This window comes from Geotrypetes seraphini, chromosome 14 (genome assembly GCF_902459505.1).
Source record: "Geotrypetes seraphini chromosome 14, aGeoSer1.1, whole genome shotgun sequence".
NCBI lineage: Eukaryota > Metazoa > Chordata > Amphibia > Gymnophiona > Dermophiidae > Geotrypetes > Geotrypetes seraphini.
The window spans coordinates 32,546,661-32,574,566 of NC_047097.1; the positions used below are offsets into that span (position 1 = coordinate 32,546,661).

The following is a 27,906-nucleotide window of genomic DNA, read 5'->3' on the forward strand; positions in this document are numbered from 1 at the left end:
AATGAATATGCATAAGAGAGATTTGCATATAATGGAGGAGACAGGCATGCAAATATGTCTTATGCATATTCATTAGAAATATCTTGAAAACCCAACTGGCTGGGGGTCCCTCAAAACAGGGTTGAGAACCACTGATTTAACGGTTCCTGTGTCATCCAGAAACTATTGCTGAATTTTTGCTTTGGATTTACCAGGTCCTTTCTTTGATGTTTCTTTTTTTTAAAAAAAATTCTTTATTCATTTTATATCTTACAACAACTGTATCATAAAATAGCATTTGAACTTCTACAATATCACTTGATTCTCTATCAATTTAACTTAAATTATAATATTTAAACCCTCCCTCCCAACCCTACTAATTCATATGTAGTTGCATATATCATATAATATGTTATATAATCTGTCCTATTAATCTAATCATTTAATATCAAATCAGAAATCCCACCCCCCTACTTTGCAATTATACCTATTAGGGAAAAATGATAATCCAATAATTACTCATTAAAATATTCTATTAATGGCCTCCAAACCTCCTGACAGTTATTAAAATTTCCTTTCTGCAAGGCTAACATTCTTTCCATCTTGTACATATGACATAATGAATTCCACCAAAAACTATAATTTAATCTATTCCAATTTTTCCAATTAAATGTAATCTGCTGAATGGCAACTCCTGTCATAATAATTTATTATTATTTGCAGAAATTTGACTTTTCTTCCTCATTGACATTCCAAATAATATAGTATCATATGAAAGAGCCACAGGATTTTCCAACAAACAATTTATTTGGCCCCAAATTGATTTCCAAAAAGCCAAAATGAATGGACAATAGAACAATAAATGATCTAAAGTCCCCGCTTCGAGATGACAATGCCAACACCTATTAGACTTAGAGCTATCTAATTTTTGTAAATGAACAGGGGTCCAGAAAGTTCGGTGTAACAGAAAATAATCAAGTTTGTCTCATAGATGCCGACATTGTACAACTCATCCTCCAAGACCAAATTCGTGGCCATTGAGATGCAGTAATTTGATGCTTATTCTCAATGCTCCAAATGTCTCTAAGACCAGTTTTTGGTTGTTTTTTTTCCATAAATCCAGATATCAATGTATACCACTGTGTGGCCTGGTGTCCCAGGAAGTCCACCTGAAAGCACAAGAACCCTAAACTATATTGGTTGTTAAGATTTTTCCATTCAGGGAGCCCTGCCAGAATGGCCTGCTTCAGTTGCAACCATCTATAACTCTGTGATTTATTAAGACCAAATTTGTGCTGCAAATGTAAAAAATCAAGCAGTTTACCATTAGATATAACATCGTCCAGAGTTCTAATACCTGCCATTACTCAATACTTCCAGATGACCTTGAACCCGCCTATTTGTTCTTTGATGTTTCTGTTGCAAGAATCGGTGCCAATTTTGGGCTTCTTTCTTTTTGTTTGTCATGCATGCTTGAACTTTGTAATCCTCTTACCTTTTAGACTCCTATGCCTGTTTCCTCAAATTACAGTCTCCCTGACCTATTAAGGTTGGACCAAATATATGGTCCTGTAAAAGCAAAGTTATCATGATCCAATTTACGATATGCTCAATATTCCAGCTTAAAAGAGGAAGAATCAGACTTGCCCTTCCAGGTATTCGTTTTTAGGACCCACAGAAGGAGTGGCTTACTTTTCTTCTAAAAATATACTGTCCTCCTGTCTCAGGCTTTACCGATATGTGTAATGGCTCATTTATTTACTACATCCTCATCCTTCATCATCATCATCATCTTCCCTCTACCCAAGTTAACTATGGAACATACCAGTCTTATTTCTGGAGGCTTCAATGTCCACACAGACTGGGATTTTCTTTAATTTATGGAACACCCGAGATTCTTTCAATATAAGTCTACATATGCAGGTCAGAATGGGTTACAGGTTACATGAATAATAGGGAGAGGGAAGGGTTATTATTGTATTGTGTATGTTAATAATAAGGATGGGGAGGGGGTGGGATGTTGGGTTTTATATATATAAAGTTGTTGTTATTCTGGATAGATTTGCAAGTGATGTTTTCAAAAGAATGTATGGATTTACTTTGTTCACTTGTTGAAAGTTTAAAAATGAATAAAGAATTAAAAAAAAAAAGAAAAAAGAATGGGTTACAGGTTAAACATATACAATTTCAGTACAAGTTTATGATACAAGTTTTTATCCTAACTTGACACATGTTAGAGGGTCTAATATATACCATGTTTCCCCCAAAATAAGCCCTAGCATGATTTTTGGGGTAGGTCTTAATATAAGCCCTAGTCCCTGGATTCACCAGCAGCAGCACTCCCCCCCCCCCCCTGAGACAAATCGAGGGAAAGTCTACAGAATGAGATGGACCACTGGAACCATGGCCCCACTAATATTTTGCACAATACAGCATCAAGCAAGAGGTGAGCTTGGGGGTGGGGGCCGTAGAATAGTTTGGCTAGCTCCTTTAACCAAAAATGTGTTCCGCTGTCCTGAAAAAAGCATCATTTGCGCTACAGCAGTGCTCCCAAACTTTTTTGCCATTGGTTAATACAGCTGCTGCAGACCTGGACTCCCACTATGCCCACTAGGTTAAATTGCAGCACCCTGTTGGCCTATGTCGGCTTATGTCACTCATTTTTTTAATTGGGCTGCTGTAGTTGTGACCAACGAGGATTTGGCTACCCCATTTGAGAAACGCTGCACTACTAGTATCCATGGGAATAAAGCTTAGTACATCTGAGCCTAAGTATCTTGTGTTGAAATATTTTACTGAAACATGTGATCAATAATTTTTTTCTTACAAATAGAAAGAAAACTGCAATCACACCAAGAACTCAAGACCTAGTCCTTCAAGCAATTCCACCTCCCACCCCCCAAAAAGGGAAACACAAACAGCTGCATAGTTAAAAATATGCTGTGCCTTACAAAAGGCTTACTGAATCTTTGCAAAATGATGAATGTGGAGTCAAAGGGGCTTCTGTGTCCAGCCCTCAAACCATTTCCATGTGCTCTGAAAGGACTTTCTGTCCCTGGCACTGATGGAGCATTCGCTTTACAGCAACTAAAAGACACCACAAAGCCCGGCATGTTCCACAGGGCTGTTCATCAGGTTATTGCAGCAGTTAAGTCACATGCCAAAAGAGAGTCAGAATTAGTTATCAATTTTATTATACAACAGTCCAGAGGGCTGAGGAAATTGCATACTCTGGAACCCAACTTCAGTAGACCTTCGAGGGTCGATGAATTGCCAAAATTCTAAATGCAGCAAATAATCACAAAACCTGCAACCCTCTGGAGCTCAGATGCTTGTATGAAGGTTAACAACCTAATTACTGCATCCAACAAGCGTGATCTGTGCCACAGATCAATTCTCTTTAGAAAAAACCCCAAAGCAAGCTGGTAGACTTTCCCCCCAGAGCTGGAAACAGTAATTTGTCAGATATGGAAAAGAATTACATTTCCAGAGGAGGAACTGAATCTGCAAAAACTAAACAGACATGCAACAAACAACCTCAAGTACTGGATTTCAAACCTCAGTAGCCACTTTGAATGTGCAGTGGTTTGTAAAGTGAAACAGACTGAAACCCAGCAATGACCAGGACAAATAAAATGGAAGAACTGCAGGTTAATGGCAGCACGAACCTGGGTCAAAGCCCTGGCAAAGTGATCAAGAGGCCAGGGCTCTGTGACCTTGGAGCAATCAAGCTTCTTAGTTAAAAAAAAAAAAGAAGAATCATGAGTGGAAATTACACTGATTCATACTCCCCCTCACATTCCAGAAACTAAGAGCTCCTTTTACAAAGGCGCGCTAGTGGTTTAAGCTCGCACTAAAATGCCGTGCACGCTAGCCACTAGCACCTTCTTTTAAGCAGGCGGTAATTTTTCGGCTAGCGCGCACTAATCTTGTGTATGCATTAAAAACGCTAGCGCACCTTAGCAAAAAGAGCCCTAAAAGAACTACATATGAGTGCACTCAAGTCCACAACACGAAAGAAAAATCCCCAAGTCTCGACAAAATAAAATCAAGCAGTGAAGTCTACATTGGGGGGGGGGGAGAGGGTGGAGGAAGGTGTGAGAGGGAGAGCAAGTCTGGATATTTAAATTCTGTTTATTACACACATTGGGCTAGATTCTTAAACCTGCCCGATTGGGCCTGATCCGGGCAGGTCCGATGAATTCTGGAAGCTAAAATATGCAGATGGGGGGGGGGGGGGTACGGATCACTTTTCTGCGATCCCCATGCATGCGCACACCATCTGTAGATGGTCTGCACATGCCCGTAGGAGCCGCAATTTTTTTTTTTCAACTTTAAACTTCATTAGTTTTTAGCCCTACAAGCCTGTGGTTTTAACCCGCGGGTTAAAACCACGGGCTCGCAGGGCGGGGAAGGGCAGGAGAGTGCTGTGGGCAGGGCAGAGAGCAGGGCTTTCAGAGTCAGAAAGATGTTTTCTCTGGCAGTCGCTTCTTCAGTTGAACGGCCAGCCCAGTCGGATGGAGAATTTTCTGTTATGAATCGCATCCCTGCCTACTTTGCATACGTTTCTCCTCATTTGCATGCACAGATTTGAAGCGGATCGCAGCAGAGGTTAGTGAATGAGGCCCGAGGGAAATCTGGTCGCAAAGGGTACACGATCAGTTTGCTTTGTGAATCTAGCCCATTGCCTATACAGCCGGCCTGGCGTATCCATGGGTTTGTGGCACTCTATCAGGTGCCCCCCCTATTTATTTTCAGCCCTGATGAGTACCCTGCAGCAACAGTAGCAGTCGTAGTCAAAGGCTGTGGCCTGCATCAGGCCTTTCCTTCTGACCTGGCCCACCCAGAAAATTGCACCAGGATGGGTGGGCTGGGTCAGAGGGAGAGGCCCGGTGCACGCTGCAGTCGTTGAGTACGTCTGCTGCTATCGCTGCAGTGGCCTAACAGTGCTGAAGACGTGATGCGAAGGTAAACTGGGACTGGGGAGCCTGATAAGAGTGAGCTGCCAGACCATGATGGTGAGGGGAGGAAGAGGGGGGCTGGGAGGGATGTCCTGGAACTAATCCCCTGCGGATACGGGGAACCGACCAATCATAAATATATGGCTAACTCTAAAAGTTTATAATCCAACAAACCCTCTCCTAGTCTTGCAAAAGAATGTGTATAAACCTGATTTACAGAAATCAATACCACACACCCCTTTGGCTTCATTGAAGTTTGATGTACCTTGTTACACACAGGGACGGGGACAAATTTTTCCCCGTCTCCGCAGGACTCAATTTCCCTGTCCCGCACCCCGTGAATTTTGTCGCTGTCCCTATCCCTGCAAGCTCTACCTTAACCGCACAAGCCTCGAATACTTATGATTTTAAAGTGTTTGAGGCTTGTGCAGATGAGGACGGAGCTTGCAGGAATGGGGCAGGGACGGGAAAATGAGTTCCTTGGTGACGGGGAAAAATCTGTCCTGGTGTCATTCTCTAACAAGTATTTTTCAGGTTTATACATATTCTTTTGCAAGACTAGGAGAGTGTTTGTTGGATTATAATTTTTGATTCTAGTATTCTTTAGTGTTTTTCTAACTCTAACTTTTCTTTTTGGTATATAATATTTATTGATAGCCTTATGGATGTCATTTGCTTGTTTTCATGGTGAGATTTCCATTCACACATTCATTTCTGCGCAGGGTGCATTGCTTTGGCTCTGCACTAGCAAGGGATGACACTCTCTCTCAGCTGGTTTTTACGCAAAGTGCAGAATGGTCACTCACTTGGGTTCGGTGAGAATGTCAATGACACATTTTCTCTGTGGCCCTGCAGAAGTCCAATTCTTGGCAAGACTGACCATAGCTCCGGCATCCAGGAGACCGTACCCATAGGAGTGGCTAACTGTAGATACAGAAGAGCACAAAATCAGATGAAAAAGTAAAAAGTAAAGTTCTGGGGTGTCAGTAACAAAAATCTCTCTTTCTACTATTAACCATTTGTACACCATTGCCAGCACTGTAGACATATGCCCAAGCACCGGTGCTTATAATCTAGTGAAGACAGATATACAAGATACGGTGAAAACCAAACAAGAGGCATGGCGTTAAAAAGTGCAAGGCTCTGATTGGGAAGCATTAGCCTAAGTGGCTTATAGATGGGACTGAGGAGAGGAGATTTATTTTTATTAGTACTACCAGACTGTATTTACTAGCATTTTATAGTAATACAAATAGGTTATTATAGTCTGTAAAGAGACAGATTAAGAATATACATTTCTAACAGCTTAAAAATTCCCCCCTCCCCCCAAAATGTAGGGCAGATTTCACACCAAAAGGCTAAGAGGCGGCTGGCCTGATTTACGAATTGAAAGTGCGCTTGTTTAACTCACTAGAGAATGACATGGGGACAAATTTTTCCCCGTCCCGTTCCCGCCCTATTCCTGCAAGCTCTGTCCTCATCTACACAAGCCTCAAATGCTTCAAAATCATAAGTGTTTGAGGCTTGTGTGGTTAAGGCAGAGCTTACAGGGACGGGACAGGGAAAAATTTGTCCCCATGTCATTCTCTACAGCTTCTCAGAAAAATCAACAAGCTGCAGGGCATGTAGCTTTAGTCTCAAATCATGTAACTGACTTTCCTCTATGGAAAGCTGTCTCCCATTTTACCTTGCTGTTCTTTTTTTTTTTTTATAATTCTTTATTCATTTTAAAACTTTCATCAAGTGTACAAAAATTGCAACACAATAACATAGATTTAACCACTTGTACATCTTATCATTATAACTTATAGTTGTAAATATAACCCTCCCTCTCCCATCCTGAAATCCTTTTAGTAATTTTTATTTTACATGTAATAGAAACCCTCCCCCCACCCCACCCTTATCTTACATATTAAATATAGAAATATTAGGAAAATGGCATCAATCATGGTTCCCAAATTTTCATGGAAGTTTTTATCATTTCCATTTTGCACCGCTATTGATCTTTCCATTCTGTATATGTGGCAAACTGAATTCCACCAAAATTTAAAATTGAGCCTACTATGGTCTTTCCAGTTATTAGTAATCTGTTGAATGGCTACTCCGGTCAAAATCAATAAAAGTTTGTTATTACACATTGATATCTGACTCTTTTTTCTCATAGACATACCAAAAAGTACAGTATCATAAGTTAATGCTACGTGATTTTCCAATAAACAATTTACTTGATCCCAGATTGAGTTCCAAAAGGCTAAGATATGGGGACAATAGAACAAAAGATGATCGAAAGTCCCTATATCCAGATTACAATGCCAGCACCTTGCTGTTCTAAAAACATCTTTTTGTTGCCACAGGGTTCGCTCTTCAGTAGCGCAAGTTTTAGTCAAGTGTGCTTGCAGAGCAATTCTTTTCTCACACATAACCTCCCCAGTGTCACTGCATTTAACGTTCTCCAATTGTCCAGTATTGAATCCCCTTTGGGTCTAATACTAGAGAAGGATACAGCTGTGGTCCGACCATATGCGAGTGGGGATCTGCAGAAATCATACTTATAAGAACATAAGTGCCTCTACTGGGTCAGACCCGAGGTCCATCGTGCCCAGCAGTCCGCTCACGCGGTGGCCCAACAGGTCCAGGACCTGTGCAGTAGCCCTCTATCTATACCCCTCTATCCCTTTTTCCAGCAGGAAATTGTCCTATCCTTTCTTGAACTCCAGTACCGTACTCTGTCCTATTACGTCTTCTGGAAGCGCATTCCAGGTGTCCACCACACGCTGGGTAAAGAAAAACTTCCTAGCATTCGTTCTGAATCTGTCTCCTTCCAACTTTTCCAAATGCCCTCTTGTTCTTTTATGTTTTGAAAGTTTGAAGAATCTGTCCCTCTCTACTCTCTCTATGCCCTTCATGATCTTGTAGGTCTCTATCATGTCTCCTCTGAGTCTCCGCTTTTCCAGGGAGAAGAGCTCCAGCCTCTCCAATCTTTCAGTGTATGAAAGGTTTTCCATGCCCTTAATCATTCGTGTCGCTCTCCTCTGGACCCTCTCAAGTATTGCCATATCCTTCTTAAGGTACGGTGACCAATACTGAACACAGTACTCCAGATGCGGGCGCACCATTGCCCGATACAACGGCAGGATGACTTCTCTCGTTCTGGTCGTAATACCCTTCTTAATAATACCCAACATTCTGTTTGCCTTCTTCGCGGCTGCTGCGCATTGTGCTGTTGACTTTGTTGTTGTGTCCACCAGTACACCCAAATCTCTTTCAAGGCTACTTCTCTCTAACACTAATCCCCCCATTTGGTAGCTGAACATCGGGTTCTTTCTCCCTATATGCATGACCTTGCATTTCCCTACATTGTAATGTAATGTAATGTAATTTATTTCTTATATACCGCTACATCCGTTAGGTTCTAAGCGGTTTACAGAAAATATACATTAAGATTAGAAATAAGAAAGGTACTTGAAAAATTCCCTTACTGTCCCGAAGGCTCACAATCTAACTAAAGTACCTGGAGGGTAATAGAGAAGTGAAAAGTAGAGTTAGAGGAAAAATAAAAATAAAATAAACATTTTAACAAGACAGCATTGATCTAAATACTTTGGAAGGTAGAAGAGAGGAGAGAAAGGAATAGAAGCAGAAGGGGGAGAAATTTAAATGATAGAAATAGAACAAAACAAAGACAAAAGGCAAAACAATAGATAATATTAAAGATAAATCATAAGCTGGAAAGAAAAATAAAATAAAACTTTGTCTTCAATCCATGGTTTCAGCGTCAGTGATGAAGTGGAGCAAGTAAGTTTAGGAGGAGCGATTGACGTTTCCAGAAAGGGCTTCTTCAGGGAAGAGACTTGGCAGACAGTCCCAGGATGCCTATGTCTCCTCCCCTGCGATGCTCTCCCATCCATGCATTCCCTCCCAGACACACTGCCCGTGCCCCAGCCGCTCCAAGGAGGCTGCCCCAGATGAGGCCCACGGTGAATGCAGGATTCTCTCCTCTGCATTTCACATTCCTGGCAGGTTCGGGTCTGTGGGTTCTTGGTGGTTGCGGAAGGACCCGCTGCTGCTTAGGTGTAAAAGCAGTTGTTTTCCCAATGCTGCTGATATTTAAAAGCAGGCAGATTGATCTCTCCAACAAATTGTATGGTGAAGAGCATACACGTCTGGCTGGATTGGGACAAAAGCTCTTGATAGTGGCGGCTGGTCTTGGTGCTGCTTAGGTGTAAAAGCAGTTGATCTCCTACTTCTGATAATATTTAAAAGCAAGCATATTGATTTTTCCAACGGAATGCTGAGGGAAGAGCTTACTTGTTTGGCTGGATCAGGGCAAAGGGCTCTCGGTAGTGGTGGCTGGTCCTGTTGCTGCTTAGGTGTAAAAAACAGTTGATCTTCCTAGTGGACTGCAGGGGGAGGTGGAGCCATTTATTCGCCCACTCCTCCAGTTTGTTTAGGTCCCTTTGTAGTTCCTCACACTCTTCCGCATTTCTAACCCTTCTACAGAGTTTAGTGTCATCCGCAAATTTTATAACTTCACACTTCGTCCCCGTTTCCAGGTCATTGATAAATACATTGAACAGCAGCGGTCCGAGTACAGACCCCTGCGGAACCCCGCTCGTGACCTTCCTCCAGCTCGAGTAATGACCCTTCACTCCAACCCTCTGCCTTCTGCCTGTCAACCAGTGTTTGACCCATCTGTGCACGTCCCCTTCCACCCCGTGGTTCCACAGCTTCCTAAGTAGCCGCTCATGGGGTACCTTGTCAAAGGCCTTTTTGAAGTCGAGGTAAATGATGTCTACGGGTTCCCCTTTATTCAACTGACTGTTTACTCCCTCAAAGAAGTGCAGTAAGTTTGTTTGGCACGATCTTCTCTTGCAGAAGCCATGTTGGCTCGCTTTCATCAGCCCATTTTTTTTGATGTGCTCACAGATGCTGTCCTTTATCAGTGTTTCTACCATCTTGCCCGCAACCGATGTCAAACTGACCGGCCTATAGTTTCCCGGGTCTCAGATAGAGGTAGGCTATAAAAGTGGACAAAAAACACTTCACAGGTCACGGACCTGGTGGGCCACCACGGGAGCGGACCTCTGGTCTGACTCAGTGGAGGCAACTTCTTATGTTCTTATGTTCCTCTTGACCCCTTTTGACCCTTCTTGACCCCTACTTGACTGAGAATTGAGGGGTTACCAAACCAGTAAGAGTATGTTTTATGGGTCTGGGAATAAGGAGTGAAATCTTTCACAGTAGGATACAGATATCTCCAAATATCTATCAATCCCCACTGTTGTAAAAACCAGTGCATTTGATCTCTATTCTGCTCAGCATGGTGAACCCTGGGGCAGGATTTAAAGTTACATTGCAGTGTCCCCTCAATATCAACTGACCCTAGCATAACATAGGAGAAAATGACTTAAACCCTGCAAAAAGATGCCTTGTTTCTCACTGGGGGAATAAACACTGACCAACGATATAAGTAGCAAATATTGCTCCTCTTTATCTCACACCACTTTCTCGACCTGCCACGGATGATCTGCAGATAAAGCAATCGATATTCCTCGAGATTTGCTGGAAAAGGCCAAGTAAATGAGGGAATTTCTTATGAAAAGAGAATTTCCCCTGTGTAGGAAGCAGGTGAGTTTCCTGTACAACGGCCACTGCTGTTCATATCCTCAACTGCTCGTTCAACAGAAGCTGGCACTTGAACGGTGAATTGAGGCCTCTAACATTAAGTTTAACACAAACCACCAGACCCATAAGTACAATTCAATCATAGATCCAAAGCACAAGATATTGTTACTTGCTCTAAAACTAGGTACCTGCAGAACTAATCCTAAGGAATTTCCAGCTCTAAACCTTCCTGGATATTCTCCACTACAAAGTATTACCCCCGATCCCCTCCCCCCTTCCAATAGACAATATCACTGGTAGAATCTTGTTAGGCTGAGGACATGAATAACCCCAAGCAAATTATCCTCCAAACAATGTTTAAAAGCTTCACACCATCAATCACCACAAAAGACTTAACAGCATATCAGAAATATCACAGCCTATTGTGCTATGCAGTATCTACAACCTCTCCCAAATTCAGACAGAAGACAAAGGCCTGATAGGATTAATACGAAGCCCTCAATTATCCATGGGAGCCAAGTACATTACATTAGTGACTTATATTTCACCTCAACCTTGGATTACAAAAGAGGTCAGCTGGACATTACCAGGAGAGTTAAAAGGTAAGGTACTAATTACAGGAATAGAAATCATTCCTTGTGTAATCTGTTGCCATTTGGGTTGGCTCTGCAATCCCATAGCTGATTTCCTCATCTGGGTCTGTGCTGATACAGACTCTGGCATTTGGAAAGATCTGCTATGCTTCTGCTACCATGCAAACCTGATGAAGTTTACCATCCTTGTAAAACATCAGGGCAAAAGGATGGTACCACTTGTAGCTGTTGTGCCAAGGACCTCGGTTCCATGGCACTTCAGTGTGGTCCTCGAGATCTCGATAGGATAAGAATACCAGCAGAAATTCTCTAATTTCCTAATGGTTTGCAGAATCTGATAAACATGCTACAATATTTTTAGGTTTGTTGTTTTTAGGCACAGCCAAAGCCTGATGCTCCCTGTTGAGATGACTTGTAGCTGGCACACTTCTAAAAGTAGCTGGCACACTTCTAAAAGTAGCTGGCACACTTCTAAATGTAGAGAGAGGGCTCTCTCTCTACATTTAGAAGTGTGCCAGCTACTTTTTGAATCACATCTTTACAATCCGCATAAGCCGGTATTTCTGGGACTCTACGAAAGCAGAGATTGTGTTGCTTGCTTCTATTTTCAAGATCCTCTATTTTATCTTGTAGCGCCTGATTCAATGTGCCCAATGTCTCTGCATGTTTAACAAACCACTGTTCGGAGCTTTCCACCCAATGTCCAAGCTCAGTAATCTCAGCGCACAGGTCAGCCCCTGGCATAGCCAGCTCTGTTCGGACTGCCTTGATGTCAGATTTAATTTCACTTAACCAGTCCCATTTCTCTGAGTTTCTCCAGGCTGGACTGCAGTGGCTTCACCATCAAAGGACAGCTCAGGGGAAAACATGAGAGGTTGTTGATGCTGCAGGGGGCCTGATGCCAACTCTCATTTAACTTCTGCTATGCGACTAGGCTTTTGTCCTCCTGAATACGCAAAGCCCAACATATCAACTTGTTTCCTCTTAACCACTGTTGCTACCTCTATATTAGGTGATCTTAACGCACCAGTGTTTATCAATATTGCCTGATGGTGCAGATAAACATCTCTTCCAGAAGGAGCTGCCCGGAGCTATTGACTCATGCAGCCATTTCAGCTGGTGATGTCACTTCCTCAAGGATGGGAGAACTTAATGAAGGAAAACTGCGAGAAATGAAGTTTATTAAGAATTGGTATCAGAAAAACAGCCAGTGGGGTCTGGGATAGGTGAATTTCTATAGGAGACAGATCTAACCCTAAAAAGCAACTCCAACTCTCCAAACATCTATTTTCACAGCAGGTTAAACATTTTTTTTAGCTAATGTGAACCAGAAAACATTTAAAAATTAATTCCTTCAGCACCTAAGGTGAGGCTTCTGTAGATTTCTGGCCTTCATAAAGGCTTTGATCTCAGAGCTACACCTTGGCTTCTTGACTAGGAGAAGGTGGGTCACTGGGAGTAGTCCGACAGGGAGAGGAAACTTCCATCCCTATGGTTACTAGATACTTTGCTTCAAATGTATATGGTTCTCATGCATATTCATTATACTTGGTGTCCAGGACTGAAGGATGCCTACCCCTGGGCAGTAGATAATTGAGGAAGAGAGACTATTTGAGTGTTGCAAAGTTGAAATCAAAGAAAATTTGAGACAAGATAGGTGGAAAATAAAGCCCCACAGCCAGTCAGGGTTTCCAAATATACATATTGAATATGCATTGAAGAAAATAGACCATTACCTTTAGAATTACAATCTTTACCAGATACTGTCTGGGCCAAACCTGATGATCCCTATGGTCTTATTGTTACTAGCACACCAGTTAAAGTAACCTTGCAACCCGAGAAACAGGGACCAAAAGTTCCACAATACCCTGAGACAGGAAGCTATTGAGGGATTGAGAGCAGAAATTGACATACTGCCACCTGTAAATTTCAGAAATTCCTCAACAGCATGAGATCGGTTTCTCCAACATATAGAAATTTTTCTCATGCATAGTCACTTTGAGGGTGGAGGTTATCGATGTGGGCTACTGTTAAAATGTTTTATTACACTCTTCACCCCAGATATGAGTACTGTAACTAAATCTCACTTCATAAAATAGGACAAATTAGTGATAACCTAACATGTCTTAATGGTAGCGCTTGTTGATAACGACACACCTAAATATTACATTACATTAGTGATTTCTATTCCGCCATTACCTTGCGGTTCAAGGCAGATTACATAAGAAGTTATCTGGACATTTCCAGAGGGGATTGAGATGATTCTTGCGGTGTTAGTTTGTCTTTAAGGATTTCTTGAATAGCATGATTTTTATTTCTTTTCTGAAAATTTTGTAGTCTGGTGTCATGATCAGTAAATTGGAGAGTTGGAAGTCTAGTTTTGCTGCTTGTGTGGCTAGAAGGCCATCGTACAGTTTTTTCCGTTTGACGTCTCTGATTGGAGGGTGCATGAATGGTGTGTGGGTTCTCCTATGTCTGGTTGTGGTAGTTTTGATTAGGCGATTGTTCAAGTAGGCTGGGCTGTCTCCATTAATGGTTTTAAATAATAGACAGTAGAATTTGAATAGTATTCTTGATTGTATTTGGAGCCAGTATGATTCAAGGTAAGCAGCTGTTTCCTCAGTGAATAGATAAGTCTCAGAGCTGTGTTTTGGACTGTTTGTAGTTATTTTATCATGGTTGCAGGGCAGGGGAGATAGAGGATGTTGCAGTTGGGTCCTCAGGATAAGTTTTGGAAGCCCTGATTAACCGAAGTGTGATTATTTCAGAGAATCATGTAGGTAACCACAAAGTCATTTTCTTTGACATTCCTCTAAGTGGAAGAGCTATTTTCTAGCTTTATAATTATGGAAAGGATACTTAACTAAATATAACATTAGCTAAAGAAAGACCAACACAATGTATGTAAGGTATTCATTTTGGAAAAGATGTTCATGCCAGAGTTCTGGCACCTTTTCTGCATTTCTGGCAGCAAAATGCAGAAATTTTTAGTCTCAATACAATAAAAGTAGACAATCAAAAGTTGCCCAGAGGTGACTCAGTAGATGTGGTCAGGGAACCTCAGGATTGTGTTGATTAGAAGACACTTTGATTTGGAGGGTTTTTTCTGTTTACACAGAGTATGGGGGGGGTGAAGGATAGTGTCACCGACTGACATGGCTGATGTGGGAGGGTGCAAAGGAACTAGAGAGACAAGTGGAGACATATGTTCCCTTCAAAGCTACATGGCCTAACTCATGTTTTGGATGTCCTGCACAGCCCAGCTCCAGTCAGAAGCATTTAAATGTATGTCATCTTGTGGCTGTTATCATGAAACTGGCCCCACAGCAGCAGGAGATAAAATGTGTGTTATTCTTCACTTGCTGATGGTCCAGTTGGGAGTGAAGGCACATCAGTAGAAAGATTGGGAAGTCAGAACTCTGGAGATGGGGGGGGGGGAGGGGTTACCATATTTGCAGTTGGAAAAACCGTGATGCATGGCTCTGCCCTGTTCAGCCCCAGTCATGCCTTGTTTCACCATCAGCCCCACCCCCAAAAAGTGGGTCTCTTTTTTCCTGACCTCCAGGCTATATTTGTAGGGCCTCCAGAATGAGCGGATGTGCGACGCCATGCTTGTCAAAAGCCCTCCAGATGCGTCCAGAGCTCAGGGCTTTCCAAACCCAGACAAACTGCCGGGTTATGGAAAGTCTGTCCAGAAACCCCAACAGTCCTCTAAAAAGAGGACTTGTCTGGGTTTTCCCGCATGTCTGGTAACCCTATTTGAGGAGCCAAGGCAACAGCAAGTAGATCTCACAATCTCTAATGAATCTTTTTCTCTCTTTCCAGTCAAGAATTAAGATCAGTTGTTGTACATGCACAAATTAGTTTATTACTGAGATCTGTAGAGGTACACTAATAATTTCCTGTAATACAGATCAGATTTAAACTTGCTTTTATGATGGCATTAACACAACACTTGAGAATTATTAGGAAGTGAGACAAAGAATAGAAAAAACTGGAAGTTGAGAAGATGGAGGAATCCAAAGAGAAAGAGCAAGCCTGGATCCATGGTGTGAACTGGCGGAAGCAGTGAGAGATAGGACTAAGGTAGAAAGAGCTTATGGGGAAGTGGCAGAACTGTGTGCCCGATGATTTGACTTATCCGCTCTTACAATGGAAAAAAACATTGGAAGTGATGATCTCGTCTCCAAGGATGACTTTTATGCCTCTAATCAGGTGTGCACACATGAACAAAATCAGAAGGGTAATGTTTACCGATGTGTCACACTACCTGCTGATTAATGAAAGCAGGAGTGGAGGAAATTTTGGCATATTATTGCAGGCCAAGGCACAGCAGGTTTTTCTAGAGATTAACTTTGCTTACGTAAATCAACTAGACTTGTGGTACAAAGTAAGTGCCAAAAGAAAAGGAAATGTTTTCCCAAATGTAATTAGAGAAACACTTGGAGCTGCCCTGTGTACATTGCTACTGCTGCTATCATCTAAACAAACAGATGGCATCAGGATATCTCTTTTCTCTTATATGGTCATGAGTTTGTGATCCACCAAGATCGGACACTTTGCACTCTGGCCTTGACCATTTCCAATAGCTGTCCAGCAACTCCGTTATTCCTCTTCCCACCCCATGACTGCAAAGCACAGATACTATGGTGGAATAGCCTCACCTTGAGTTCTGGTGTTTAAAGCACAGAAGTAAGTTCAAGTTCATTTTTATTTGATGAATCGCCTATTTAAAACATTCTAAGCGATGAACAATATAAAAGCACAGTGCAGGGAAACATACAGTTTTTTAGACAATTTTTAAGACAACATTTTAAGAAACAAATTATGTTAAAACAATTAAAATACAACAACGTTTTAAGAAACACATTATTAGGACAAAATTTAAAAAGTCAAAGTTTATAGTGGATATTCTTAAAAGTTGAGGCTTGGTGAAAAACATGAAAGGGAGGGGAAAGAGGGGAAAAAAGTTACAGTAGTCTAACTAGGAAAAAAAACATAAAAGGGATAAAAAACACAGGGAAGAGGAAGGGAAAAAAAAGAGGAAAAAAAAAAATAATTAAGTAAAAAATGGTTTAGTCAAGTAGTGGAAAGGTTGACAACCTGAAGTCTGAATGCTGTGGGTACGGAACTGCTGTAAGCAGAGCTCTGGCATGGATAATGGTGTCATCTCAAAATGGTTTTACTTTTATCTCAGTCCGATTGCTATGCCAGGTCCACTGCCATAATCTTCATAATGAGCTTATTGGTCCATGTCATTTCTCAGTTTCACGGTAGGACTTTCCCTTAAGACAATAGTCTCCTAGCTATTATCATCCAATATTATCCTATCTTAAATTCACATGATCCCAGATAATGGAAACTAATAGACCGTCAGTCCCTTGTCATCTGTCACTCACTTCCTCATCCCAAAGCAGGGCAATAACAGTAGCAGTCAGCATAGGATCTTGTGTGGCCCCGATTCTATAAACAGTGCCTAAAACATTTACACACACACATTATTTTGTTTACGCATGTAATGTTAGTATCTATTTTAAAGAATTACTTCCTCATTGATTCATGGACCTAATGCTGATTGCCACTGCTTGGTGTGGGGGGGGGGTTTCAGAAGGAAGGGACAGTCCTTTATGCCACCATCCACCAATGAGGAGACCCCATTTGGGGTCCTGACTCAGTTTGGGACTCGAAGCCCTTTGGAACTTTGTTCAAGTAGCCAGGTCCCGTGCAAACAGCCACAGAATCCAAAGCTGTTTTATTAATACTTGGGGACCCTGGGTCATTTCTAATCAAGCAATGGAAAAGGTGGCAGTAACTCAGTGCCCCTACAAAAAAAGCCCTGCTCCAAGTAACACCTATAGGAAAACATGTATTTCAAAATCTCAGCTCCCGTTTATTTCCATGGGTACCTTTGCGGCCTACTCCATTGGTGATCCAGTCGTTGGCATTCAGGTGAGCTGGCTTAGAGGTGTGGACAACCAAGTGTTGCATATCCCTCCAGGTGAGGTTCTTACTGTGGTGAAAAGCAAATTGTTAGGTTGGCACACTCCAATCACCATATTCACTGACAAACTAATCAGGCCGAGGGAATGGTCACAGAGGCCCTGCATTACCAATTCACAGCTCACATTCATTAATATGAACTCACATATCTTGAGAGTTTGGGGGGGTTTCCTTAAAAAGGGCTCTACTTCAAAATCAGTTTTCTTCACACAACTAGCTGGGTGGCATTATAGAGCAGTCACTTGGGAGCAGGGGTGTAACTGTGCTGTATTATAAAATTTTCTGCTCAGTTACCTGGGTGGTCAAACAGGTGGCACGCTCTTTCAAAAGATCTTGGAGAGCAAACTGTAAAGCAGCTTCCAACCAGAGAAGTCCCACTTTTCTTAAATATTATTTTAACTGCATACAAATGTACCAGCCCCCCACCCTGTTCTCTTCTGGACAGCCATAAGAATATGAATGTACCATGATAAAGATTGTCATGAGGCAGTTCTGTGCACTCTACAGCTCCCACAGAAATCAGGAAAAGACAGGTTTGACGAAAGCAAAACATTCAATTCATGTTGGACAAGTTCTGCCAGCTATTTTGAGCCACTGTTCGGTGTGTGGCGATTACTCTGCTTTCTGCACCTGATACTCACTTTGCTTCCAGAGCCAGAGCAATTATTCCAGCTGCCAAGGGTGCGGAGGCTGAGGTTCCTGTGTGAGACTCTGTGCATTTCTGTCTCAGATCTGTTGTTACCTAAAAAAGAGCAGGTGAAAGAGGTCAAACCTCACTCCCCCTTTCATCTTCAAAGCAGATGCAAGAGAAAAAACACATGGCATATGTGAGGGACCTGGCCTGTAAAAGGGCTTTCATGATAGTTTGGAGAATGTCACACTTATAGTACTTCTATTCCGTTTGACCAATTTAAATTCTAAGCTTATGACGTAAAGAGAGCTAGATAGGACTTGACTTCAGGTTGTTTCTCATCACATGTTCCAAGATAATTGGTCCTCTAAATCCTTACATTTAAGCTAAAAAATCTTAAATCATTTGCCCCAAATATATTTCTGAAACAGCTATTTATATGAATCAAAATTCCCTAAGGTCTGGATATTCCCCAGTAAAGTTGACCAAAAGCTGACCCACTTGATAAGGAAACAAAGTCTTAAATAGTTTCCAATATCATATATTTTTAGAGTTTGGGAAAGACCAAAGTCCAAAATTTCTCATAAGAAGTCTCTAGAATCAAAATTAATTGAAAAATGGGATTATTTGACACAACAAGAACTTTTAAAAGCTAAAGGTAAATATAATGAAATTTCTTCAAAAATTATTAGAAAAGATTTATTTGTACAGCAAGCTTTGTATTATGGAAATTCAAATAAGGCAGGAAGAATGCTAGCAAATTATCTTAAAGCGAAAAAAAGAAAAACAAAAATAATTGCTATTCAAAATGAGAATGGTGAAATTTTATCTCAAATTGATCCCATTATAAAACAATTTTTAAAATATTATAAAGATTTGTATTCTTCTGAGCCTTATTCGAAAAAGGAAAAGGATGGTTTAGATTTTTTAAAGTTAATAAAAGGACCAAAAATTCCTGAACATATAAAACGAAGTTTAGAAGAACCAATATCCTTAAAAGAATTAGATACAGCTTTGAAATCCCTTAGGGTTGGATCCACTCCAGGTGGAGATGGTTATACAGTGGAGTTTTATAAATCATTTCAAAACATTATAATGCCCTATTTATTAAAACTATATCAGACACAACTAAATAAAGGTTGTATTACAGGTACTATGGCTGAATCAATAACTATAGTTTTACCTAAGCCAAATAAAGATCCCACTTTGGTTTCAAATTATAGACCAATTTCTTTAATAAATGTGGATGGAAAAATTTTAACTAAGGCATTAGCATTAAGATTGGCTAAAGCTCTCCCTTTCATTATAGATATGCATCAGACAGGTTTCATTGCTCAAAGACACTCATCTCATAATACTAGACTGGCACATCACATGTTATATTTGACAAAATCCATTAATGACCCAGCATTCTCTATTTCATTAGATGCTGAAAAAGCTTTTGATAGAGTGGAATGGATCTTCATGTTTCAGGCAATGGAATGGTTTGGAATAGGATCCGGATTTATACAAACAATAAAAGCATTGTATAGCTCCCCTGCTGCTAGATTATATATCAATAACGATTTTTCACAAAGATTTATTCTACAAAGGGGGGTTAGACAAGGATGCCCACTATCTCCTTTGCTTTTTGATATCGTTTTAGAACCCTTATTATTAGCTATAGAACAGGTAAGGGAGATACAGGGTATTCCGCATTCAGATAGAGAATATAAATTATCAGCATATGCGGATGATATTTTACTTTATTTGAGAAATCCGGAAACAACTATTCCAAATTTGCTTGAATTAATTGAAAAATTTGGAAAATTTTCAGGTTATAAAATAAACTGGAATAAATCAGAAGTGCTTCCACTCAATGTACATTGTACAAAAAGTTTATTTAACTCATTTTCTTTTATTTGGAAAGAAGAAGGATTAAAATACTTAGGAATTTGGATTACAAAAACTGTGGATGAGACTATGAAAATTAATGAAAAAAATTTATTACAAAAAGTGGGAGGGTGTAGATGGGCTGGAGTAAGTCTTAACAGAGATTTCGGCAGTTGGAACCCAAGCACAGTACCGGGTAAAGCTTTGGATTCTCGCCCAGAAATAGCTAAGAAGAAAAAAAAAAAAAATTTAAATTGAATCAGGTTGGGCAGACTGGATGGACCATTCGGGTCTTTATCTGCCGTCATCTACTATGTTACTATGTTACTATGTGTCAGAAATGTGTGAACAATGGAATCCTTTATACATATCTTGGTGGGGGAGAGTGCAAACTGTAAAAATGATGATATTACCAGTAGTTTGTTACCAAATGAGTATGATACCAATTTTTTTTCAGGGGTCTTTTTACAAAAAATTGGATAAGATGTTAACAAAATTTATTTGGCTTGGAAAAACCCCCAGAATTGCTCTAGTATCTTTACAAAGACCAATTGCGGAGGGAGGGGTAAATTTTCCAAATTTTTATAGGTACCATCAAGCCTATATTATGCGTCAGGGTATGTATTGGATCCTCCCAGAGCCCATTGAACATATACCAGATTGGTTCTGGTTAGAATGGAGATTAATGTTTCCTTTACGTCTGAGTCATGTTATCAGTATTCAAATGCCAAGGTTATATAAGGATCACAAAATATTTGTTGATACTTGGAAAACTATAAGATATATAAGTAATCTAGCTCCTATTCCAATAACTAAATCAACGACTCAAACAATATGGCTCAATCCAAAGATCAAAGTTGGCGGTTTTAAAATTATCTGGAAACATTGGATGATTGCTGGAATTCGGATTTTAGAAGATGTAATAAATAAAGGTAAACTGCTTGAATTTTCACAATTGCAAAATAAATTCGGTTTGAATAAATCACAATATTTCAGATGGATGCAATTGAAGCAGGCCATTCAGGTAGGGTTCCCTGAATGGAAAAATCTTAATAACTATCATAGTATGGAATTCTTATGTTTTCAGATAGATTCCATGGGTCACCAGGCCGCAATGTGGTATAAATTAATATCTGGATTCGTACATAAAAAGAAAAAAAATGGTCTTAGAGATATTTGGAGCATTGAGATTAAGCATCAGATTAATGCATCTCAATGGCCACGACTTTGGTCTTGGAGGTTAAAATGCACATTGTCAGCTTCTATGAGACAAACTTGGTTTTTTATTTTACATAGAGCTTTATGGACCCCTACACGTTTACATAGAATAGATAGCTCTAAGTCTAATAGATGCTGGCATTGTCATCTTGAAGCAGGGACATTAGATCATCTTTTATTCTATTGTCCATTCATATTAACATTTTGGAAATCAATTTGGCCCCAAATCAATAGGATGTTAAAAAATCCTGTAGCCTTGACATACGATACAATTCTATTTGGTACTGCAATGAGATCTCAAAGTCAAATTTCATCAAATAACAACAAACTTTTATTTATATTGACTGGAGTAGCAGTACAGCAAATTACACATAATTGGAAAAATTATGACAGATTGAACTATAATTTTTGGTGGAACTCAGTTTGCCATATATATAAGATGGAGCGTACATTTGCAACACAAAAAGGATATATGGATAAGTTCAAGAAAATTTGGGGACCATTAACAGATTTTTGCAATGACTGATTTTAATTTTTTCCCATAATAAGATAATGGTTAAAGAAGGGAGGGAGGGAAGGGGTAAAGAATTTATTCTCTTTATTATACATTATAAAAAATATATCATAATGAATGAATGATAGTCCTATGAGAAATTAATGTGATAAAGGGAGGGAAAAGGGTTCATAATTAAATAATAATTGATAAAATCATTACAATATATATGTTATATAAATTCATAAGAAAAATAATATAAAATATGGTTTATATAAAATACATTATAGAGATATCAAGTGTATTGTTAAGATAAATGTATGGAAAATTTATAACACTTGTTGATATGTGAAAAAATCAATAAAAAACTTAAAACAAAAAAAAAATAAAACAAAATTTCTCATAAGACAGTCTCTTGCAGATACAGGCCTACAAAATAAAGGAAACATATCATACAAGATCTTAAATATGAAACTTCCAAGTTTAAATATAATCTGAGCTCAACTGGGAGCCAACGCAAAAATGTACAAGAGGTATATGATATGCAAAAATTAATCGAATGGCACTGTTCTGAATTGTCTGTAACAGTTTCTGTAGATTCTTGTATATACCCAAATATACTGTTACAGTAGTCTGCCCTCCAAAGACAAAAGGAAGCAAATGACATAAAAACCCTCCTATTTTGAGAAAAAATGTAAAGTAGAGTAATTAGTTTATGCTGCCAGGTAAACTTTCACAAAAAGGACCCTCTACAGCAGGTATAGCGCTTGCTTCCCCAAACTCCGATATGCTATTAACCCAGTTCTGATAAAAGTGTCACTGGAGGGCAGTGTAGACTATGGTGACAATTCTATAAACTGGCTCTAAATTCCAGGCACCACAAAGGGGGAACACCTAGTGCCAATTCTGTAATGGCTTACAGACGGTATTTAGGCTGTTTACGCCATGTCAATGTCCGGCATTCCGTAAGCTGCACACATCACAGAAAAGCACCTAACACTTTTTCCTCATGAATTAAGGCCATGATTCTATAAAGTCCACCTAAAATTTGCGCAAAAGGCTTAATCAGTGTTGATATAGGCACTCAACAGTGGTGTAGTAAAGGGAGGGCAATCTTCATCTCCGCTCCCCCCCCCCACTCCAATCTGCTGCTTGCGCCAGCGTCGGCTCTCCTTCGGGTCATGTGTCTAGGAAGTGACATGAGGGAGCGCTGACGCTGTCACAGGCAGCAAGTTGGTGATGCGACTCGCCCTGGGAAAGTTAAAGAGGCATGAGGGAAGGGATTTGGCAGGGGAGTGACGCCACTGCCCCAGGCACCTCTCACCCTCGCTTTGCCACTACCACTCTACACTTCACAATTGGCCTTCATCGGACTTAACTGAGTTAGGCATCCAACTCGAAAAACACAATTCTATAAAAAAAAAGTAGGCGCCTAGCCCAAAGCTCCTACACAAAGTGGACGTGGTTAAGGGCAGATCATGGGCATATTTATGAGTTAAGCATTTCTTTGTGAATCGGGTGCCCTTAGGCAAAGGAAACCCTGGCATAAATTGGCAATGCCTAAATATTAGGATGCTGAGTTCTCCTAAACACGCTTAGGCGATGCTGAGCGGATTTTATAATGGGTGCCTATGTTTTATAGAATCGATGCCGATATTGGCGCCTAACTTTAGGTGAACTTTATGGAATCAGGGCCTATGTGCATTAGTGCCAATTGCTGACATGTACTGGGTGCATCACTGGCACCTAAAATGAGACACCCTTTAGAGACTTGCACGTCACATGTTAACACTGTATAACCAAACTGACTACTGAAGTTTCAATTCATTTTATTTTCTGGATATTTAAGCTGACCTTATAAGAGCAGGTTCTAACGAATACCAGCAGCCCAATGTGTGGCGGCGGTCAAAAAAGCAAACAGGATGCTAGGAATTATTTAAAAAAGGAGGTTAACAAGACTAAGAATGTTATAATGCCCCTATATCGCTCCATGGTGCGACCTCATCTGGAGTATTGCATTCAATTCTGGTCTCCTTACCTCAAGAAAGATATACTGGCGCTAGAAAAGGTTCAAAGAAGAGCGACAAAGATGATAAAGGGGATGGAATTCCTCTCATATGAGGAAAGACAAATGGTTAGGGCTCTTAAGCTTGGAAAAGAGACAGCTGAGGGGAGATATGATTGAAGTCTACAAAATCCTGAATGGAATAGAACAGGTACAAGTGGATCGATTTTTTCACTCCGTCAAAAATTACAAAGACTAGGGGGACACTCGATGAAGTTACAGGGAAATACTTTTAAAATCAATAGGAGGAAAAATGTTTTCACTCAGAGAATAGTTAAGCTCTGGAATGCGCTGCCAGAGGAGTTGGTAAGAGCGGATAGCGTAGCTGTTTTTAAGAAAGGTTTGGACAAGTTCCTGGAGGAAAAGTCCATAGCCTATTATTGAGGAAGACATGGGGGAAGCCACTGCTTGCCCTGTATCGGTAGCATGAAATATTGCTACTCCTTGGGTTTTGGCAAGGTACTAGTGACCTGGATCGGCCACCGTGAGAACGGGCTACTGGGCTTGATGGACCACTGGTCTGACCCAGTAAAGCTATTCTTATGTTCTTATAGAGAAAAAATTCCACGCTTGTGTTTAACACAGTTTCCTGTTGAAGTGCAGACTAATCCATTTCTAGCTTGAGAACTATACAAAGGAGATGAAGTCCAGTGCTTTCAAATCACCTTCACTTGCAGTTTATAGAATAGAATGTCTACTGTTTTCCTGCATTATATAAGAGATGTTCATCCCAGTTTATTTACAATCCAGATTATGTCCAGACTTTAAAAAAAAAAAAAAAAAATTGCAAATATTGTAGAGAGAGAGCGAGCAAACTTTAAACCAGACAGCTGTGGGTGTCAAATAAAATCAAAACTACAGCCCACTCAGTATATCCTCAAGAAAGAATATGCAGCAGAGAAACTCAACTAGAAACTAAAGACAGCGCTCTATATGAACTTTCTACTAATCTTTAAAGCGTTCAGTAAAACAAAATTTCACTTAAATCCTTAAGAATTATACAAACATATGAAGATATTTTTATATCAAGTTTTCTGGTCAGAAAGGGGCTTGCTTTTAATTTATATCGCAATATCTGACGTAAACAGGATTCTAATTAAATAGTGCACATTGGAGGAGCTAAAAATGACATACCAGATGCTGGTGTAGCTTCATTTACATCTGATCTGTCTCAGTATGGCAACTCTTATGTTCAGGCTATCTTGCTGTCTTCAAATGTTCTATGAGTAACATCAGTATCTGCTGAAGGTGTGTACACTTCTCCCTCCGTATTTGCGGGGGATACGTTCCAGCTATAGCCGTGAATATGGAAAAACCGCGAATATGAATTGTATATGTTAATCACGGTTTTTTGTAATAGATAGCGGTTTTGTTATTAAAACCACAAATAATATATACAATTCATATTCACAATGCTTTTGACAGGCAAGCAGCGATTCAGAAAGCTTTAAGCAGGCAAGTGAGTTTCTCTATGCATGCTGGGAAGCAGCATTTAACTCCATGGATGCTGGGAAACAGCGTTTTCCCCTGTGCACGATGTGAACCAGCGATTTTCAGGGTGAAAGTTTTGAAACTTTGATTTTGTAAGAGAAAGCATGGAAGCAGAGTGAATATTGGTAAAAGTTAAAACTTTTTTACATTACAGCAAAAGGAAAGGAACTTTAATCATGATGTAATTTGGGGGGGCGGAGTTACCCGACGAAAAATCACGATTATGTGAAACTGCGAGTGCAGAAACCACGAATAAGGAGGGAGAAGTATAGTTATAGACACTTCAAGGGAAGCGGTTTACTAAGTAACTCTAAAGTTTATCCTAAGAATTTGACTTCATATATTAGGGTCAAAATTATCTCGCAGCTCTGACCTTCTGCATGGGCTACAATGAGTTTCAGGTTAGAAAGTGGCATATGGACCGAGACCTCGATGCTCAAAAGCTTACCTGGTTGTAGTCGGTCTTACTTGCAAGGTAGCCCAGCTTCTGATGCTCCAAAGAACATAAGAGTTGCCATACTGAGACAGATCAAAGGCCCATCAAGCCCAGTATCCTGTTTCCAACCAAGGCCAACTAAGGCCAACTATCTACGTGGGTATAGTCTACAGACCTCCGACTCAATCGCAGCAAATTGATAAGGATCTGATTGGGCCTGCGCAGAAGAGCTCGGCCTATTGCTTCATTCTTCTGCGCAGATGCCAGGAACAGTTCTTCCTTCTTTCTCTGGGATACTCAGCATAAATAGTGTGCGTATGATTGCCATGCTCTTTGTGCTGAGCCTGCCCTGGAAAATCGCTCCTGACCCCGTATTTTTTTGAGAATCTCCCCCTATGTGTGATCTAACACCCCTTCCGCTACTGCAGTGCAGCTGGTGGTCAGGTGATTCTTCCCTGTATTTGCTAGATCAAAGGCTGGGATGCAAACTCCCCTCTTAAAGGTCTTTTTCTAAGAAACAAAAACCAAAGACTTTAGTACTAAAAGTTTACCCTGTGGGATGAAGAGACCTCCCCACTGGAAAGGTCTCCTGTTCTCTTCACTTAACCCCAACTCTGCTGCCAGTCCACTTGTATTTAGACTCCATTAAAAACAGGTACAAAACTGTCATGAGGAAATCACAATGCATGCTGGGTAAAACAGTCCTTTTGCCATTATTCAGCCCACTTGGTTCTGCATTAAATGTGAGTAAAGTTAACATATAAAACTATTAGAATTTAGTCCCAATATGAGCTGAAGAATGAAGCAAGGTCCTATTTCCAAGTTGGTCCTGGAGTACGCCCTTGCCAGTCCGGTTTTCAACATATCCACATTGAATATGCATAAACTTGGATTTGTATACACATCCACGCATGCTCCAGGCCCTCCAGATGCGGCTGGAGCTCATCGGGGAAGAAGAGGCTTTGAGGACGTGAGGCTTTGATCAGAACAGGGTGGGGCTATGCGTCCAGGGTTTTGCGGCCCAAAATACCTTGAAGTCATTTCCTATGCTTGAAGTCAGATTAGATTGTAAACTTCCTAGAGAGGACACCAGCTCCCCAAATCAAGATCCGCTGAGCTAATTTTTCAGCCTATGGATCAAAGTTTCATTTCTTTCCCTCCAATATGCTGCCAGTTTAAATGCAGCAAGGCTCATGATCTCATTTACCCCACACCTCCTCCCTCTGATTTTCAAAGCCAGAAGCACATGATCCTTGTGTACACAAAGAAGGCAACAGAGCAAATGGATGCTCTGCAAATGTGGAGGTGGGTTCTTTCATCAGGCAGTGGCCACGTGACAGCGCACAACCATGCCATTTTTGCCACCAGAGGGAAAAGTGGGAGCTGCCTGGGACAACACAAGAGTCCTATTGCTAACTTCTCTGCGCCCACCACTGCCGTCAGCAAGGAGACCCATCTGCTCAAATTCAGAAGGGAACACCCTCCCCCACCTCCGCAGACTTGTGCAGCTCTCTCATCCATTTAGTGCTCTAATTTTATGGTTTTCCTTACACACCATGGTATATATTCAAAGTCCTATATAAATAAGGATCATCACCTTTTCGACTGCCCTTCTTTCCACAAAATAGCCATTGCAAATTTTATTCCAAGAATTCCAGCCAAGTACATGCTGCAAATTACTTGTACTTTTGTACTTTGCATAGGGAAAAGTAGTTGTTGTGAACTAGGCTTAGACACCCAAAAAAAGACAGCTAGGCTGTCTCTGATTTTTCTTCTCAGTAATTACTTTGCCCATGGAAAGGGGCATTTCTTGTGGGTATTTATCTTGTCAGATGCTGGTTTTGGCAGCAGTTCGGCTGTTAGGATTGCTCTGAATACATCATTCTTCACGAAAGCCAGGACTGGGATACTAGAAGGGCAAAGAATCACAGCTGACAGGTCTCATACATTTCAGTTCAATTCTGTCTGAAGAATTGATGCGATGGCTGCAGAGAGAAAAGTGAATGCATAACAGCTTCCAGCTCATTTTTAAACAAGTCATTCCCCTCAGGTTGATCCAGGCTTGGCTTGTCCAGATGTGACCAATCTCACAAAGCAGATGATTAATCTGACGGAGCTTCTGTACAGAAACAAACCCAATCTAGCTGAGTTTGTTTTGCTTCATTTTGAACTCTTCTCAAGATCGCATGGGTTGGAGCCCCAGAGAATCAATAGGTACAGTGTGCTTTAGACAGATTTAATGAGCATGCAAACATGGCTTGTCTACAGAAAATGCAAACACACGAAGCCAGACAAACACAGAGGTTTGACTAGAATAGACTTTCAAGAACTAGGGCCTTGATGAAAACATGGAAGTGGATGGTCCCAAGATGAAGTCCTGATAGGGATACAACAGGCTATCCAGAAATTTAAGAGAGAAAAAAAAAAAAGTTAGGCGCGGATCCTGAGCTTAGGGCCCTGTTTATAGAATTCCCCAGGAGGTGTCTGAAACCAGTTACACACAGCCAGTGGAAAGGAATTAATTCAGTATGAAGCAGAGCAT

The 27,906-nt window shown here is 40.6% G+C and overlaps 1 protein-coding gene across 3 annotated transcripts in view; it reads right to left on the bottom strand.

Annotated features, from left to right (window-relative positions):
- FURIN (furin, paired basic amino acid cleaving enzyme) overlaps positions 1-27,906 on the bottom strand; it is a 296,800-nt gene that overhangs the window by 41,591 nt on the left and 227,303 nt on the right. For all 3 annotated transcript variants that reach the window (XM_033920626.1, XM_033920628.1, XM_033920625.1), the window contains 3 exons: positions 17,800-17,900; positions 17,065-17,168; positions 5,747-5,864 (listed from right to left, as the gene is read on the bottom strand). In XM_033920626.1, the coding sequence (XP_033776517.1) occupies positions 5,747-5,864; positions 17,065-17,168; positions 17,800-17,900 (323 nt within the window). The remainder of the gene's footprint in view (positions 1-5,746; positions 5,865-17,064; positions 17,169-17,799; positions 17,901-27,906) is intronic.